General features: G+C 33.6%; 2 protein-coding genes across 2 annotated transcripts; both read right to left on the bottom strand.

Annotated features, from left to right (window-relative positions):
- Window positions 1-397: 397 nt before the first annotated feature.
- On the bottom strand, window positions 398-10,344 carry LOC112686886. The gene is made up of 3 exons (XM_025559352.1): window positions 10,140-10,344; window positions 850-978; window positions 398-492 (listed from the first exon to the last, which is right to left on the bottom strand). Exons 1-3 carry the CDS (start codon window positions 10,342-10,344, stop codon window positions 404-406), a joined length of 423 nt encoding a protein of 140 aa, XP_025415137.1. The 3' UTR covers window positions 398-403.
- Window positions 10,345-16,023: 5,679 nt separating this feature from the next.
- On the bottom strand, window positions 16,024-18,084 carry LOC112686885. Its single transcript, XM_025559351.1, has 2 exons — window positions 17,361-18,084; window positions 16,024-16,142 (listed from the first exon to the last, which is right to left on the bottom strand). The coding sequence occupies exons 1-2, from the start codon at window positions 18,082-18,084 to the stop codon at window positions 16,024-16,026; spliced, it is 843 nt and encodes a 280-aa protein (XP_025415136.1).
- Window positions 18,085-19,315: the final 1,231 nt, after the last annotated feature.

The following is a 19,315-nucleotide window of genomic DNA, read 5'->3' as shown; positions in this document are numbered from 1 at the left end:
TAGATAAATGAGTGTATCCAAAAGAGGTTTCAATTGAAGCACATTTTATTATTTCATCTAAAAGACTGTGTACACTCAGTTGGTTTTATTATATTATAATACAAAAAATTTATTGTTAAATGTACTAATTTATTTATAAAAAATAACCTATTTATTTAAATTTTTTAACTAAAAATAAAGAATAACTAATTTAAAAATGTGGTTTTTATAGAAATAAAGCACTGAATTCTATACCTACACTTAGAAATTATTAATAGTTGTAGGATTTTGAGTACACGAATTTGTCTGAGTACAGATGAATTTCAAATCCCTGAATGGCTTATTCTATTATACTTTTATAATGACAAAGAAATCAAACCTACCTTCAGATTCATCTTCCCTATCTTGATTCTTGTTCTTTTTTTTATTTTTTTTTTGAAACTTTATTTCCACGATTAAGTGGCTCTTCTTCATTTAATTTTTCATTTTCTTGATCAGCTTTCAAAGTATTTGCTAAATACATTAATTATTATTAAAATGCTTTTAAAAATTTAAATGTATAACTTATGATTTAAAAAAAAAAAATTGAAGTAAGTACCTACTATTATAAGTTATATTAATTAAAATTATCTTACATATATTTATTACCAGTGATGTCTATAACATCCAACTACATATTTTAAAATTATTAATTAATTTAAAAATCAAAAGATGTTTCTGAAAAAGTTATTTTTTTAAATGACAGACAATTTTTTCATTATTTTCTAATAAATTATATCTCATTAATTATTAAATTATTTGTATAAAACTATTTACAAAGTACATAATAATTTAGAATTTAGTAATTTAATTGTACTAGATAGAGACTACCTTCTGATTCATCTTCCAAATCTTGTTTTTTGTTCTTTTTTTTGTTTTTTTTAGACATTTTATTTCCATGGACTGGCTGTTCTTCATTGATTGCCTCATCATTTAATTTGGCAGCAGCTAATAAATCCACTATAATATTAAAATAAAATATATTTCATAATCAATCATTATTTATTTTTAAAAATTTACTAAAATAAAAATAAAATTAATACTTTGAAGATCAAGTCATTTTTTTAAATTTAAATAGCTTCATATTTACAACGAGAAAAATTAAAACTAAAAAAATACTGTTTAATTTGATTAAAAGAATTAATAAAATTAATAAAATAATTAAGGCCCTTCTTAAATAATAAAATTTGAACTATATAATATAGGACAATACAGTGGCAGCGTGACGGCAGATTTTTGAGTCCCTGGACTCAAATCAATGGGTGGGTAGGTGGTGGGTGGAGGTAATGACCATTGGGTATCGAGTGCGTATGTAGCATGTAGAACAAATAGTGGGGGAGCTCTTTTTACAAGCTACTCTTAAATTTATTTTTAGGTGGGTAGATGGGTAGGCAAAATCCTAACAGGACTCATGAAGGAAAATATTTCGCGCCGCCACTGGCACAATATAATAACCTACTAAATAAAATTAAAATGTGGTCAAACATATTAAAGAAAAGAAATTATTACCAATAATGGAAATGTTGAAATCTAGAAGTAAATAGCAGACTTAACAATTTTTGGATAAATAATTAGAAATGTACGAGTACTTAAGATTACTATATTTTGAGCATTCTTAATTAGGTACTTCAAAACCTAAAATATCACTAACAAATATGTAGGTAAGATAAACAAATTATAGTTTTGTATATAGATAATTCTGATATGAAAATGAGCTTTTGTATAACTCTCACCACTAAAGGGTAAAAAATTTAGTTTTTACAGTCCAATATCTACATATTTCAATTATTTTTAATTTAATTAATAAAACTGGATATAGTTATATGCAACTATAAATATGTTGGAATAACTTTTATACTTGTTTTTGTAATTTTTTATGTTGTAATTTGTAACTAAGTCAAAGAATAATAAATTAATAATGGCAAAGTTATTTTTCATTGTTAAATAAATCATTATGATTATGTCTTATTTAGCATTTGGATGTAACAATAGAAGACGAAAAGAAAAACAAATCATAAAATTAAAAATAATTTAAATAGCTAGATAAGATAAAACAATTTTCTTTTAGAACAAAACTATCTGAACTATCTGGGGGCTGGAAGTGCTTATTTAATAAGGGGTAAAATTTAGGCAATTTGTAATCACGTCGTCACCGCCCGATGTATTTGTGTTAGTCGTAAATGATTATTAGTGTGAGTGCGGTTCATAACCTGTACCGCCACCTTCCTCTTTGTCATAGTCACATCATTATCACAATGTTATTTATAGTTTTATTTCCATTTTATAATAATAGTGTGTATCCGCTATCGCATTGAACTATTATATTTCGTTGTAGGTACATAATACGTAATACATTTATACCTATTATACGTGTCATTGCTGCGGTCGCGCATTTTTACAAAAGTGGCTGTTGTTATAAAAAAAAAATAGACTAGCCGACTATTATAATAATTAATAACCAATAAATATTAAATAATACTAAATACTACAAGGAAATGATATTAATATAATTCATTGTTTTATGAAACATAAAAACTTAAAAAAATTATAAATACATTTGAAATAAACAAATAAGTGTAAGTGTAAGGGTCCAAACGCACTGCGGTATTTTCGCCGTCGGGTCCGAACGGTTTTACCGTTCGCGGATTTTACGACCCGCACCGCACTGCGATTTTTTACCGCTAATACAATAGGTGTTATCACTCAATTTTCCCGCCTAAACTGGCTAAATATCAATTTCTAATTTCCATAAGAAAATTGAATATTGATAGTTGATAGTACAGTGGTTGGTTAACCAACTACTATGGTCTGTGATCTACTGTATTTACTATATTTCACTATATCTAATACTGTAAATTTAAATTTTTTATACCTACGTACCACGATTTGTACACAAACACCTAAATACATGTAAGTTATAAATTAAATTATTAGTTAATTTAATGCATAGTCCTACTTATTATATTACATTTAATTTATTTAGAATGGAGTTAATGATTATGACAATTTATTTAAAGTGATTGCTGTCGCAGAAGCATTTGGTGAATTAGAAAAAAAATATAAAAATATGCAAAATTACAAAATTAACCGTTGACTATAGTCACAGTGGGTTCCTTCCCATCGAAACAATGTGTTTACTTTACGAACGGTACAACGGCAGCGCCGTCAAACCGCAGCATGTTGCGGCGACCGACGGCGGAGAACGGCGAAACCGTCGAGTGCGGTGCAGTCCGTCTAAATATAGTAGTTTGGTGTGAACGTAAAAACCGTTCGGGTAAAACTGTTCGGACCCGACGGCGAAAATACCGCAGTGCGTTCGGACCCTTAGTGAACCGTGTTCATAGAATAGCCGGTGACCGTCGATAACGATGTTTCGTAATCGTATTGATATAAATAGTTTGTGGCGAGAGGGAACCACATCCGCACGCACACGAGCAAGTCACCAAATGTCGCGCACGGCGTCGCTTACGAACGGAGATTATTTGTTGAAAGCATGTACTTTTTGTCCACTGTACCGATGTAACTACTTTTGCGATAAGAAATCTGAAAACATATTTTTATTCGTTATGAAGTTTATTTGTGATCGATCATCCCATTTTTTTGATTTTTTTTTTTAAATCGGTTTATTCACTGTTTAAAAATTCAAAAATTGTTAGTTTTTAAATCAAATGTAAGGGGGGGGGGGATAAGAGCCAAAATTCAAAAAAATGCGATGATCGATCACAAATAAACTTCATAACGAATAAAAATATGTTTTCAGATTTCTTATCGCAAAAGTAGTTACATCGGTACAATGGACAAAAGTTGGCATGTTTTCGTCAAAAAAACGATCGGTTTTGAATCCCCTTAAGGGAATATGTAAAATATTGAATTTATCAAAAATATCTGAAACAATGTAATATTATTTAAAATAAATGATACGGGTCTACCATACCTATACCTATCTGCTTGGATAACGCAACAATTTAAAAACTTTCATGAAAAAATTTCACAAATCTGACAGAGCACTCCATTATAAAATCGGTTGAAGATCCGTTAACCTAAGATTAAGACTACGGCTACCACAGAATATTTTACTTGAACCCAAAGAAGATACCTTGGATTCAGACACGGATCTAGACTTATAGGCTTACCAAAAATTATGAATATTATTGTATACATATTAATTGTAAATTGTAAATTTAAATGATATTATAAAAATACTTGATTTAATGACACAATTAAATTAATAAAAAAAATAAAATTTAAAATAATTAAACTTATAATTATTTCACTTATATATAGTTTTAAAATTATATTGATTATGCTCGTCTTAAATTGTAATGTACATTTTACCTATGTGATTTTAATCTAAATTGATTTATTTATTTGGAAAACATTTATTCAGGTACCTGAAATCTAGATTCATTTTTCAAGAGTAATTTGGTTATTTGGAGCTGGTGTTGAAATAACATAGAACTATATATATATAAAATAATAATTGTGTGCATGAAATGTTCAACGAATAAAACAAGGAGAACATTGTTCATCTAATTTAATCTATTTAATCAATTGATCTAATCTAAAGCCGGGTTCCCACGACTCGTGTATTTGACGAATATTCGCTATTCGTGGATACTCGTCATGTAGTGGGAAATGATATATTTGTACGAATATTCGGCATTCGGTATTCGTCATTCATCTTATTCCCGCCGATTATCGGTAAAAGAGACACGAATCAAAGATAATAATTGTATCACAATTGATATTTGGATGGGCATTCCCACGACGTGACGAATATTTGTGTATTAATTTCCGTGGTACAATTCTATAAATACGAATTTATAAGTTTATTGGAGGGGTAATTTTGAATACTTGTACGAGTATTAGTGTTAACAAATATTCGTCAAATATGCTAGGAGTGGGAACAGAATATTTGGGTATTTGTACGAATAGACGAATATTCGGCAATTATAAATATTCGTCAAATACATGAGTCGTGGGAACACCCGGCTTAAGAATTATTTATTTTAAACGTGCGCACATTCATTGTTTGAATCTTATCTGCTGTACAATTACCGTCCGCGCACGCTAATCGGAAACTCGCGTTCTAGAAAGTTCTAAAAATACTCTGTCCCCTACATCGGCCAATTATCAGCAGTAAATTCGGGCTACGGGCACCGCGTCGAATTTAGACCGCATTTCAGTGTTTTAGTAGTCGGTGTCAGTGTTGTGTCCTGCTGTTTCGTCTCGTAACTGTGCGTTGTTGTGATCAGTGGTGTGCAAAAAGTGCAATCGCACAGGGCCTCGCGCTTCTATTTTATTGTATATTCAGACCCGCGGCTTCAGCGTTCATAATGTGCACAGGGCCTTGAAAATCATGGCGACGACACTGGTTGTGATACCCAAAAAGTTGTGTGTCGCGTATGTGCCCACCTATTCACTAGCGAGTGATCAAGTTTACCGTATAGAGGAAACATTTTGTTGTAATATTCAATAATACACGGTTGTAAATCTTGTCTTTTAGTTGATCCATCATTGTTCTTGTGGTTACATATTATGGCCATATAATTGTGTTAAGTGGATCCTCTAATTATAATGGTTGAATTCCATTTTATTACATCAAATGAATATTTTTGTACAATATTGATGTCGCGAACGTTGAAGTAACAGGGAACGCCATATCATCCGTGGTCGGTGCGTAAAGCATAAAAATTGGACGTTTTATATCCAAAACCCTTGGTTGCTTATAATCGCACGTTGGTAAACGCGTTTGCGTGATCACGCCAAAGTTGAATTTTCGAAAAACAATGTTTATGTTTAATAATAATTCGATCGCGTGGATATTCCCGCACGTCTTTGTTTTTTCAAGTGCGTCAATCGCGTAGCAGTTGCCGGGAGAGCAACATTTGCGTGATAAGGACGACTATACAAGTGAATTTTTCACTAACTCAACTATAGAAGTTGAATTTTTATATTTGCTTTTATGTGTAATTACATTATTGCAATGCAATCCAGATTATTACCGTAAATGATGGAAAATTTATTGAAATGGTTCGAGATTATCCTGTTCTATAAAAAACAGCGATAGAAATTACAAAGATAAAACACTTAGAAAATATTGAATAAATCTTTGTGTATGAAATCTCTAAATAAATAGAACAGTATTAAAAGTTTGTTGTCAGCTTCATTATTCATTCAATTATACATTGTAATTGCATTAATTTTAAACATTTTAATATACAGATTTAAATTACATTAAATTAATATATTTTGTATTACTCATGGACATAAATTGATGAAAATGTTTAGTTTGCCGCACAGTGTTCTTGAAAGTAAATTTAGACGGATAGAATTATTTATTCTTATAATAACTATTTTTTTGGATGTTATAATCTACGTTTTTATATTGTACATTTATATAGTCCTTAAATCAATTTTTGAGTTCTGATGATATGTATAATAATACAAGTGTTAACTTATTCAGCTCCGCTGGTTTATTTTTTTATACTACCATTGTTATATCTTTTTTTTTATTATTGTGCGTCGTGCTGGCCCATGATAACTGCATCTACAACGATAATCCACAGTAGGTGGAAAATTGGCTTGGTTAAAACAAACATAGACAACTATGTATAAATTTTCAAGTTAGTCCTAACTAACTTTTATAGAATGTGGTATAATTTTAGAAAAATGTTTGTAAAAACATCCTTAATGGGGGATATTGGAATCCCTATAACCATTCTTTGCTCTCTGGCCTGGTACACATATTTGTTTTTTCTGTAGTGTTCGTATAGAGCAGTGGTCGCCAATATTTTAGGACTCACGGATTGCTATAAAATCTGTAGTTCTAAATTCTATGAACCTCTATAAAGTATATAATGTTTAAACAAATCCAAATAATAAGTGCTGACTACTATATCACTATTGTAAACTAAAAAAATTTCAAATAATATTCAACATTTTCTTTTGTAGTCATATTTTTGGTCCTTCGAAAATGAAATACCATTTACCTCAACTGTTAGTTTTCTTCTAAAAAATTAAATAAATCTTAGAATAATTGTATTTATAAGTCAAAAATAATGTTGAGGTATCAATATTTTTTATAATTGTATGGCATTTCTAAAATAATTGATTTCTTGTTTAAAAAAAAAGAAATATTAGACAAATGAATAATTATTTTAATTTTTGTTTGGTAGTCTTTACATTTTTTGTTTGATATATGCTTCTTATTTTACAACAAATATCAGTTTGAACTTGTTTCACAAGTTTATGTTTAATATTTAAAATAATTGTTAATGTTTAATTAACTATACTGAATATACTCAATTGAAATTCTTAGTCCCCATCACAAGCATTACCCTTATATTAGGTATATAATTCATTATAATAGAAAAAGAAATCTGGGGAAAAAGTAAATGAATCATCAGTACTTATTAATTATTTCTTCAGATGGTTTTTATGAGCGTTTTTACATTTGCTCCAAAATATATGTTTACATTATAAATTATTGGGAAAAATGTAAACAACACAATTTATAACACAATGGATTGATAAGGCAAATTAAAATAAAGCATAATAGCAATTCATTAAGGTAAAGTCTATGCATACTTCATAATATTTCAAATAAAACAGTTTTTATATAGGTATATTTTGTAGAAACATCAGTTATGTGTCCCATATTATAATTTACTTACATATATAATAATGTATAATAATCAATTCCTTTTTGAGATATTTAATTCAACATTTTTATTAGAGAAGGAAATGGAAAGTAGTAGTTAAAAAAATTCATTATTAATAGTCATATATTCTCTTGAATAACTCGTTGATGGTGCGGCATATTCTTATTCACATGGCAACTTTGGAATGTCATCTATTATATTATTAGGTACACATTTGTTGGATGAAGTTAAATTTTTGTATTCTTCATAATCAATTGGATCAAAATGTGATATGGGAAATGTAGAAGGATCAAAACAGAAAATACCAGTGCTTTTGAACCAAGATCTTATCAGCTTTCATGATCTAATGGTCAAATACCATAAGTTACAAAAAAGTTCAAAAAATGTACCTTTAGTTACTCTATCAACACTTAACTACTATTTACCAACTACTTTATCCATCATTTTTTTACTAAAAGAAATTAATTATTTTTCCCATGTTGACTTCAATGGACCAACAATTAATTTATCTAACGGCTGAAGTTTGTCCATTAAATGGCAGAGAAATTTAATTTAATTTAATTTAACATTATTATCCATAATATATATATAATATTTTTAGGCTCATATGAGAGCAGTGGCCATCATACAGTAAACTACTACTTACTAACTACTAACCACTATTAGTAGGATCTTTACTTTTAAGTTTTTGAATGTGAGGAATAAATGTTGACTCTAACCAGTTAAAAAATAACGGTTTTTCCATATAGCCATTTTTGAAACACTATACACAGTCTTAAATAAATTAAAAAAATTAGTTATTATTACCTATATAAGTTGGTATGACGCATAAAATATTTAAATATATTTAACCTGGAAAATCCTTATAAGAAGTCCAATGAGTTTGTACTGTAACACCTTTAAATATAATGAATGGAGATAAAAAATCCCCATTTGCTGTTGTGGCTGTAATTGTCTTTTAAAAGAACCTACATATTTACAACAGTATAATGTATTATCAACAGAGGCGTTCTCAGTATTTTTTATTGGGGCAGGGGGATATGAAAATTTATTAAAAGGTGAGCCGTGCGGGAAAAACGCTCACGCCCCTTTTTTAAATTTAAAAATAACATACATTAAATTATAATAACATTATAATTTTATTTAAAATATTAAATCTACAAAATTATTAAAGTTTTCTTGATTTTTAAGCCATCACATCAAGAACTTCTTTGGCATCAATGGGGATTTCTCTATGAACGGCTAATAATGTTAAGCCGTTAAGACGATTCTGAGAATAACATCATATTATATAAAATATTATATACGAAGTTATAACATTAATAATATATGTACTCCTTACTTCAGTTATAGAGTTTCTTAAATAGGTTTTTAGTTGTTTCAGACATGAAAATGATCTGTTGGGAGTGGATGTAGATATTGGTATGGTACATAATATTTTTAATGATTGATAAATATTTGGAAAAATTGACTCAGTACATAAATGTAAAGCATCTATGGCAAAATCTATGTAAACATTTACATAGCGGTAAACTGTAAGAAAATATCACCTAGAAGAAATCATACAATAATTAGTGTTTAATGTTTTTTACATTTTGATATCATACAAATATTTTAATACAAAATAATTATTATAAACTACTTTTAAAACTTGAAGGGAAATTAAAAACTCAGAATTCATCGATTTTAGTAATATATTTGCATCAGACACCGAAGAAATTTCATTCAATTTAATTGGTATTTCTTCTAATGCATCAGCTATAGACGGAAAAAGTTCAACAAAATCATTGATTTCTGTGTATCTTTCAACTCTTCGTGTTAAAACAAGATCATTTGAGTCGAAGGGTTTAGATCGCTGTTTATAATTGCTTCTAAAAGAACATTAGTTCGTTTTGGCGAATTGAAAAATGATACATTTTACCCACTATACCCATACAGTTTCTAACGGATTGAACTTATATGCAGATGAAACTGCTAAATTTAATGAATGGGCTACTCAATGAACTATAAAATATAACATAAGAATAAAACAATGAAATATAAATTTCTTATCACAGTTTGCACGCCTTTACATTTTCCTGACATATTTGCTGCTCTATCGTAGCCTTGGTTACACATTTTAGTACAATCAATACCACAATTGAACATAAAAATATGACAATTGGAGTAATGTACCAACTTAGTTTAGACATAAATACTGTCAGTAGTTTAAACCTATATTACTTAAGAATAACTCATCGTACAGAAATTAAATATATATATTTGCAAAGTATACATAATAACAATTCGAACCATATATATTTTACTCAAAATGCCCCCCATTCGTTTTCAATACAACGACGTAATCTTTCCGGCTTTCACTGCTCAATACGTGTACGAATAGTCTCCAAGGGGATTTCTGCAGCTGCCTTCACAATACTTCGTTTTAGTAACTCCAAATTTGCGTGTCGTTTTTACAAGGTCTCTCCTTTAAAATGCTCCATAACCCATAATCAAACAGGTTCAAATCTGGGCTTACAGAGGGCCAGTCAGATGCCTTTATAAAATTCGAAACATTGTTTTCAAGCCACTCTTGTGTTGTTGTTGCTTTGTGGCCTGGGGTGGAATCATGTTGAAAAACCCAATCAAATCCTTCGAACAAAGAATCACTAAGAGGTTTCATTGAAGGGATTAAGACACTATACTGATAAACACGTGCTGCACCAGTTTTAACTCCTTTCTCGCAGAAATGAATTTGTGTAACACCATGCCATGACACACCCTACCAAACCATAACTTGAGCAGGATTATGGCCTCGTTGAACGCCTGTAACCTTTTCTCTGGCCTCTAATGATGACCTTGCATATATACCCTATCATTTGGCTTGATGTATTTTTCTTCAACGGTAAATATTTTTTCATCTGTGAATAAAATTTGTTTAAATTTTTTTCGACCGTACGAACGTAGGAGCTTTTTTGATCTTTCGAGTCTTATTCTCTTTAATCGGTCTGTTATCAAGTGGCTTGTACTTCGCTTATGAGCATGTATACCTAAGTCATCTCGAATTATGCGAGAAGTCGATCGCGCGTTGATTTTCATCTTTCGAGAGACGACTTTTTGTTTCCGTGAAGAATTTGGATTGATTCGGCTTCAATTGAACGGCTTCAATCGCCTTTTTTGTCCGAACAGAACGAGGACGACCACTTTTAACAATATCAACAACATCACCAGTATCAGAGTAACGTTTGATGGTACGATACACAAATCGTTCACTCATTTTATGCGGACCCAAGAGCGCGAAAATTTGTAATGCAGATTTGCCCGATTTAAACAAACCAATTATGGCAATACGCGTGTGATAATCCTCCCACTGCATTGTTATTTCGGTTACTGCGACAATTGCTGTGATTAGGCCATATTCGTGACACTAATTATCGTGTACTTACAGTGTTGCCATTTTTTGGAAATTAAAATGTTTCTTAAATAAATAGTACTGACAGTATTTATGTCTATACTCTGTTCAAAATGAGACCGGACCTCGGCGGCAGGTACATCATCGTCATCGTCAGAATTGGAAGTATCGCCTGTTATAGTGAGGACACAGGGTTCTAAATTGTCCAAAATGTCATCCATATTTTCGTCTACTTGGGTCAATTTATCCTCCTCTGTTTTGACATGATGAATAAAATTTTGCCAATTTCACTAGTGACCCGTTCAATTGCCGTGTTCAGAAGGACTTTAACGTCATCGATTTTGTATGTAGTATTGTGTTGTTTGACGTAGCCCTTAACCATTGCCCATGCCAATTCTATTGGATTCAATTCGTAATGATAGGGTGGTAATCTCAATGTATTATGCCCGCCGTTTTTGGCCATGTTGTCGACAACTGCCATATTGCCTCTTTACTTCTTTGACCTTCGCCAGTAATTGTGGTTTAAACATTTTTCGGTCAATGACAACATTTTTTGAAATTAACCACGATATAATTTCTTCTTTTTTTGTGCTGGATGTCGGGATTTTTTCTGTTCTGACCGAGTGATACGGGGTATTGTCCATCACAATTACTGAATTTGGATCAAGACGAGAAAGAATTGACTCAAACCATTCGTGGAAGTTGTCACCATTCATTTCTTCATGGTAGTCTGCACTATTTTTTTTTGATTCAAAAAATAACAGACCACCATCTACAAAATTTTTGTGCGAGCCAATGTGTACTTTTTAAACGTTTGCCTTTGCCAGTCGGGTTCGTAACATCTGTTGTCAGACCTTTGTTAAAAGCGTCATGTTTTGACCGAATTGTCGACCCACACTTTGTCTACACAATCACCTACATTTAGCCACGTTTCGTCAAGATAGTAGACGGTACGACCTTCTTCTATATATTTACGTACATCGTACTAATAATTTTGACACCAAACCAACAAATCTTCTCGCTCCGTCAACACGCTGCATCTTTTCCTCTTGGTGAAGACGAAATCCAATTTATTTATCACGGAATACAATGAAATGCGTTTGAAATCGGGAAGGGCAGGATCTTCATTCACCGTATGCAAAATGTTGTCGACGGTTGGTAATTCTTTCCTCAACCAAAAGGAATGAACTTTTTGACGAAGTGCATTACGTTCTAAATCATCAATGTGATTGAACAGACACTTCTTATTGCGTGTCTTATTAGGAGACATAACAGTTCCGGTTTTTTTGTATTCGGAAATAATTGAAACTATCGAATTGCGACCAATACCTGTGGAATTTGAAATTTCAACCATCATTTCCTTGTACGGTTTATTTGGAGACTTCAATTTCATGTCCTTGTACATGTTAATAATCATGGTCTTCTGACGCACCTGGTTGATCCCCAACGTCTCAAACGTGCGATGACTGGTGACACACACGTGGTTCGGCCAATGCATTGGGAATACCTGTTGTCGCGCCTTTCACACTACTTACGTGAACAAAATGATACACGTACGCAACACCACGAGTAAAATTTCACCAATCGTTATAAAAAAGAGGAACGTCGTTCGCGAAAGTTCGGATTGCACCCGTGACAAGCACCTGTGGTAGAATGGTCGTTATAGCTCGACAGTCGCGAGACCCGATCTCCATGCAGGTGGAAAAACGACAGCACCCAGGCGACACGCAGTCTCGCCAGCCGTCCCAAGAACGGCGATCGGGCGGCGGACAGCTTTTTAGAAAATTCTGCGCCCGATGCGCCATCGTGTAGACCGGTTGCCGCATTTCAATAGGCGCGAAAAACTGGTGTCGCGCGCGAACAATTAATTTATAATAATTTACTCACTTTTCCTGGAATATTTTTTCTTTTAGGTGAAAGATTTTCCTCCACGTTGTCCAATTCAGAAACCATATCCATACGATCACCCATAGTGAATTCGTAAAACGAAAAAAGTTAAAAAAAAAACGTACGAAAACGATCAAGAATACAAAAAAATCACGGGTAAAAATCATGGAGCGTATTATCAAGCACGTGATGATACAGAAAGTGGAGCACAAATGTGTTGAATTCGTTAAATTTTACATGTTATATTGATATTTTTTTTAAATTTTACAATAAATTATCTATCTCCTTTAAGCATATGCTTGTGATTGAGGTAGAGAATAGATATAATAGGCATATGTGCAGAGCACCCACCCTAAATGTCCAGCTCCTACCTGGAATTTATAAAATGCACGAGGAATCTATACACACAATACCGAGCTATAGGGCCGTGCCTAGGAGTGTGTGAGAGGTGCGTGTGCACCGAGTGCCAATGACCAAACGTATATATATCGTTATATATAACGTTATAATCTACTTAAGTAATATTATTGAAAATTCAACATATTAATTATGTTAAAGGCTCTTTCTCTGTTTATATATTACAGTAAAACCTCGATAAGACGGAATCGCTTGGGACCCTGACATTTTTCTGTGATAACGGGGTTTTCGTCTCGACGGGGTTAGTTAATTATATGTAATTTGAAACGGGACCAAAAAATGTTCCGTAATACTTGTAACGGACACACACACGTTCGGGGTGGCCGCGTGGTGTACGTTGACAAAAATAATATAAGTTTTTTTGTATGTTATATCAATTCATTTATTAACACATAAAAAATATACACATCAAGAAAAGTAATATCTCTTGTACAAAACATAGAACAAAAAGGACATTACTACAAAAATAATACATATAATGGTTATTATTATTCAACGAAAAAGACTATATTTACTGTTATATACGAACAAAATAGACTGTGAGGGTATTTTTACGTGTGAGCGTGGTGGCTATCGGCAGCGACGGCACGATTAAAGGCATTGTTATGAGCAATTATCACGATGGTGTTTGCAACGACGGCAGGCTCCGAGATAACCTGGACTATACACTGTTACGTGTACCGTGGATATCTACGGGGAAAAACGCGGCGGTGGTCGACAACGACGGCACGATAAACAAATTATGAGGGGTACTGTACCCCTAGGCAGTAGCAGTAATCACAAAAAGATGACACTCTAGACTTTACACTGAGAAGTGTACCGTGAGTGTCATCGAGGAATGGTGGCACTGGGCAATAGACGCGGTCGACTTAAGGTCGAGAGGTTTTACCACTGGCTTGACACCGATTCGATGTTGTGACTACGGCAACTGCTTTCGGAGCAGGGAAGAGTGATTTTAAATCAGATCTCGGGGTATATAACAAGGCCTATAGTTCCACACGTTGAAATCAGATTTGTATCTAAGCAACTCGGTCCCGTATATATATTTTACTCCCGACAGAATTATGGATGGTCATTATAGGTACTAGAAGGGCTAATACATAGTAAATTATGACCCGAACGGGTTAAATAAATATATTAATGTTGCGAATTTTGATAATTGAGTCCGGCGGCCGTGGTGTGTAATCCGGATGGTGCGTATGCGACATCTGTTGGATGTTCTTTGGTCGCCGGACTCCCATTGTACTGTGATTATTGGGCGCGATTAGTAAGAAAAACAACCACTGCACGCTGCGCAACACGTATGGGATTACGTACGGGGGATATATGGTGTACCATTACATACTGGGATTTCCATCTTATCGAGGTTATACTGTATCATCTTTAGAAGTGTTTGTACATTGTACATGTGGACAAAAATGTTTAATGTGAAAAATAAGGTAAATCTGACGAATCTGTCTCCGGCTCTCCAATAATGTTATACTTTTTATAAGTATAAAAATATTTGGTAGGAGTGAGAGCACTAGAAATTATTCTTGGCACCGGCAGCTGATTATGCTAGGCATGGCACTGCCGAGCTATACATTTTTTTTTATAGAACATTTTTCTTATAGACGACGCATGACGCGCGTATGCATATGCGCTTTGCACGGACCGCACAGGCGACCGGAGCCAAAGTCACGTGATCTATGGTATGGGAGGTGCCTGACCGTCGCGAACGAAAACTGGTCGCCGCCGAGTTCGGTCTCATTTTGAACAGAGTATAGACTAAGTATTATGTTTACTAATGCTAGAGAATAACATATATAGACCATATAAGCTTTGCTTCACAATAAAGAGAGGGACTATCCCTCTAAAGTTAGCTTTTCGCGTACAGTGTATGGTATCTTAACTAAGGTTCTGGTCGTGGCTGCCTTTCCCGTTCTTCGTTTTCCCTCGTCGTTTGGATGTGCCTCGCGAAAGTTGGCACTGCTCTCCAGTTAGGAAGATCACACCCAGACACCGCAGGCTTCTTCTGACGGGAATTGTAAAGCCTCCAACTCTAATCACCTGGTCCCGAAAGTTCCGCTTCCTCGATGTCTGGTTGGTCATTGCCTCTTGCATATGCTCAATGCGCGCGGTTCACGTTGCGCCTCTTTTGGCCATTTCACCAGTGGATTAGCCTGCGACCACGAATAAGAGCGGCCCTGGATGGCATGCACCTATCGCACGCTTTACGTAAGTATCCTGCCAGGCGGTCAACTGCCTGTTCATAAGTGATATCTGCTTGCACGACTGATGTGTCTGAAGTAAGTAGGTTGATGCGGACTGTGCGGCGACCATTATCACACAGGCCGTCGACAACCGCGTCTACTTTCCAATCGACCACCAGACCGCGGATCGTACCATATCACGACATCATCAACCTAACCTGGTGTACCATCTGCCATGAGAGGGGGACCTGGAACGGTCGCGACGACGTTCAACTTGCACCACCATCGAACTTGCTTGTTTTTCTGCATATGCTTCAGGTGCAAAACATTGCAATTACCGTTACCTTTACTTGTAATATTACTGGTGTCGATTTTCATTCTTTTCTTTTTTGTTGTTCGATTTCGAACGTCGTGACTTTCATGGAAATATGTGTTTTCTATTGGGTACATTTCTCTAGAATTCTCTGTTCCCTGTGTTCCGGATGTTTTCTGACATTGTCATTTGTGTGAGGGTCTTAATTTGGTCTACATAGCGAATGGGATAGCTTCTGCTTCTTTTTCCTTCGATTTTTCCTTGAATAATATCCTTTTCAATATCATTTATTCGTATCAAGTAGTCAAAAAATTTGAGTATTTAGCTCTGAATTGTTATCAAAAGGTGGTCTTGGGTTTGTATTTTAAGTTCCTGTATTATAAATATGTTCGTTCAATGATTGGTCCATGGAATTCGTAACATTCTTCTATATGCAAACGTTTCAAATGTTTCTATTCTTTGTTGACATGATGAATTTAGTGTCCATGATTCGGAGTCATACATAGTATGTCGGAAAAGTTCCCGAAATTTCTCTCCAGTGCTTGTACAATTGAAGCAATTTAACAAACAAAACTGGTATCCTGTAGCTACAATTATCAGTAGTATGTGTACAAAATGTTAACACTTTTCGTTCAATATTTAACGAGTTAAGACGTGTTTGAGGAACGAGTATTGGTGTGGCAGGTGCAAATCGCGAAATGGAGGAAAAATTCGAACAACGTGCTGGCCGCGACGCGTAGTGGTTTTTCGTTTGCGCTGTGACAACGGGAGCGTTGGTCGTCCAACGTAGTTTGGCCCACGCCGGCCGATCTTCCATTGTGTACATCGTTTTTGGGACAACTGGTCCTTCTCCACAGAGCCATCCTAGTATCAACGTCGTATCAGGTCGTACACCCGTTTTTCTTTTTGATTATTATTATTTTGTTCATACAACCGACGGGTTTTACGCTGTGTATTATTTATTGTTATTCATCGTCGTCTTCGACGCGCCTTTGTGGTATTATTATTATTTTGTTTAGTACTTGCCGATCGGGTTGTGGTCGCGCATAAGTTATATTTACTAACCTTAGTCTATAAGTTTGATGATTTATAAAGCAGGGTAATAAATCAAATTATTTAGCATACCGCACACGATTTTTTTTTTGTTGTTACGTTACAAGTAGTCTCCTCTCTCCGAGTTCTTGTTTTCTCTTAGGTTCAAATCACCGACAATATACGTCGCAAGTGTCGCGCGGCCAGCTAGAGATAATTGGTTCAATAGCTCCGTGACGGTGCGCAAACATTTTGGTTTTTAACCCAAAAACAAAACTCGACCGCAAACACTCGGCGAAGCGCTACACTTAGCCGTAGACGGCTCAAACACGACAACGTTTTTTTTTTTTTTTTTTTGCCATTCACAATCGATGGTTTCGAAAATTCACAATAATCCTCTTTTGTTATTTCAGAGGATTTGAAAGTATAGGTCGCTTCAACATTACCATCCACCTTAAACACGATTTCAGCATCTTTTTCATCCTCGTTTTCATCCGTTTCTCCGCCACTATCGGGGTGATCTGAGCCATCTTCCATGTCCATGCTTATTATGCGTTGTTCAATCTGTTTCGAAACATCTTCTGCGTCATCAAGTTTTTTACTCGATTTTTGTGGCGTATTCTGGTCTTTAATGCTCTTAGTCTTTGGCGTATTTTGTTTTCTATCTTTTAAAGGCGTATCGAATTTCCCACTTTCACGTTCCTCTCGTCTCTTTTTACGTTCTTCGAATCTTAACTCGATTTCATCTCGATTTAATGCTGTTGCGAAAGACGGCAAATCCGTGGCCTCCTCGATTGAATCGTGGGCAGAACTGATCTCCCTTGTCGCACAATACAGCGTCGCATCAACACCATCGAACAAACTTAATCGCGCCATCACACCCTTCACTAATTCAAAAGTTACCCCTCGTGATCTTTTCATTCCCATTATTTTTATACTATCATTCGTCAAACGTAGTATTATCTCCTTTTCTATGATACACACGGTGATTGAGTCAAATTTCTTTATAATCATATCGATATCATTCCTTCGTTCCATTCTGCATTCCAAGTTGAAATTTAATTCTTCAATCTTATCATTGATTGTTTTGATTGCATAAATCCTTTTAAAACAAGATCCAGGAGAGCTATCGCTCACATAGAACACATTCACGTTGATCCTCGAAGTCATCATGCTAAGCTGATGACCAAAGTAAAGTAAGAAAAACTTTTACTCCGTACACGAGACACATACGAGAGTTCACAGTTGCTAGTCAACCGAGGTCGTCACACGTCGTCTGATACCAATAACTATTGAAGGCGTAGAAACCCCCAGAAAAAGTATATAAATATATATTTCTATAAAACAATTGTAGAATAACATCGAATTTGTGTTAATTTGTATTTGTGGCATCTGAGTAAATTTTAAACAGGTATACAATGTTTTTCAGTAACTTATGAGACATTATTTCTAGGCAACCCACATGCAATATCATATAAATATTATTTGGGAATATTTTCTATGAAACACAAATTTAACATGGCGATGTTATGTAACTTTTCTTGCACACTGGGCTGTTATCCAATCTCACATCTTTAACAATGGACATAGCTTTTTTCCTTCGGTTGTTTGCAGTATTCGGGGGAGTTCATTTTATGCATATTGACCTTTTAGAAGCTGGATCACACTGATATACGAGTATATACAGTGCTGGATTAAACATTTGTGCGTTCCTAGGCAATTAAAATTTTGTTGATGTTGAAAACTTTGTTGAAAAATGTTGATGACTTTTGGTTTTTTTTCCTTTGATTCTATACAATAATATCCTAGCTAAAAAATTGTTTCGTGATTCCTTCTAAAAAAATAAAATATTCTAATTTTATTTTACTTTTTATGCATTTTCAGCTATAAATGCATTTTTCTGTTTTTTAATATACATTTTCAACATTTTTGAGTCAATTTTTCATCTTTTAGATCATTTTTTATAGTTTTTGTATAATGTGGGACATTTTTCTCAAATTTTAGATTTTAGAGCAAGTGTTAAACCCAAGTTTGGAAATAAATTGAATAATTAATAATTTTATATAATGATTAAAATGTAAATGTATACTATTGTTTTTTAATATTATAATTTATAATTAATAATTTAAATTACTATTACATCCATAATTGCACACATTATTGAAATTAATTTTTATTCAAGTTATCCAGATGTATTAACTGCATGTCTTTTATTTTTAACATTACCAATAACTGTTGCGTCTGCAGAACGCAGCTTTTCTATGCTTTAATTAATAAAAAATTATCTTCGTAATTCTTTATCTTTAGATCGATTGAAAAATATAAGCATTTTGAATATAGAAAACAAACGGACATGAGAATCCGATATTGATAAAATTATAACAGACTTTGCCAATGCAAA

The sequence above is a fragment of the Sipha flava genome, unplaced genomic scaffold (assembly GCF_003268045.1).
Source record: "Sipha flava isolate LNK unplaced genomic scaffold, YSA_version1 328_pilon_pilon, whole genome shotgun sequence".
Classification (NCBI taxonomy): Eukaryota; Metazoa; Arthropoda; class Insecta; order Hemiptera; family Aphididae; genus Sipha; species Sipha flava.
This window is presented reverse-complemented; position numbering and strand designations above follow the sequence as displayed.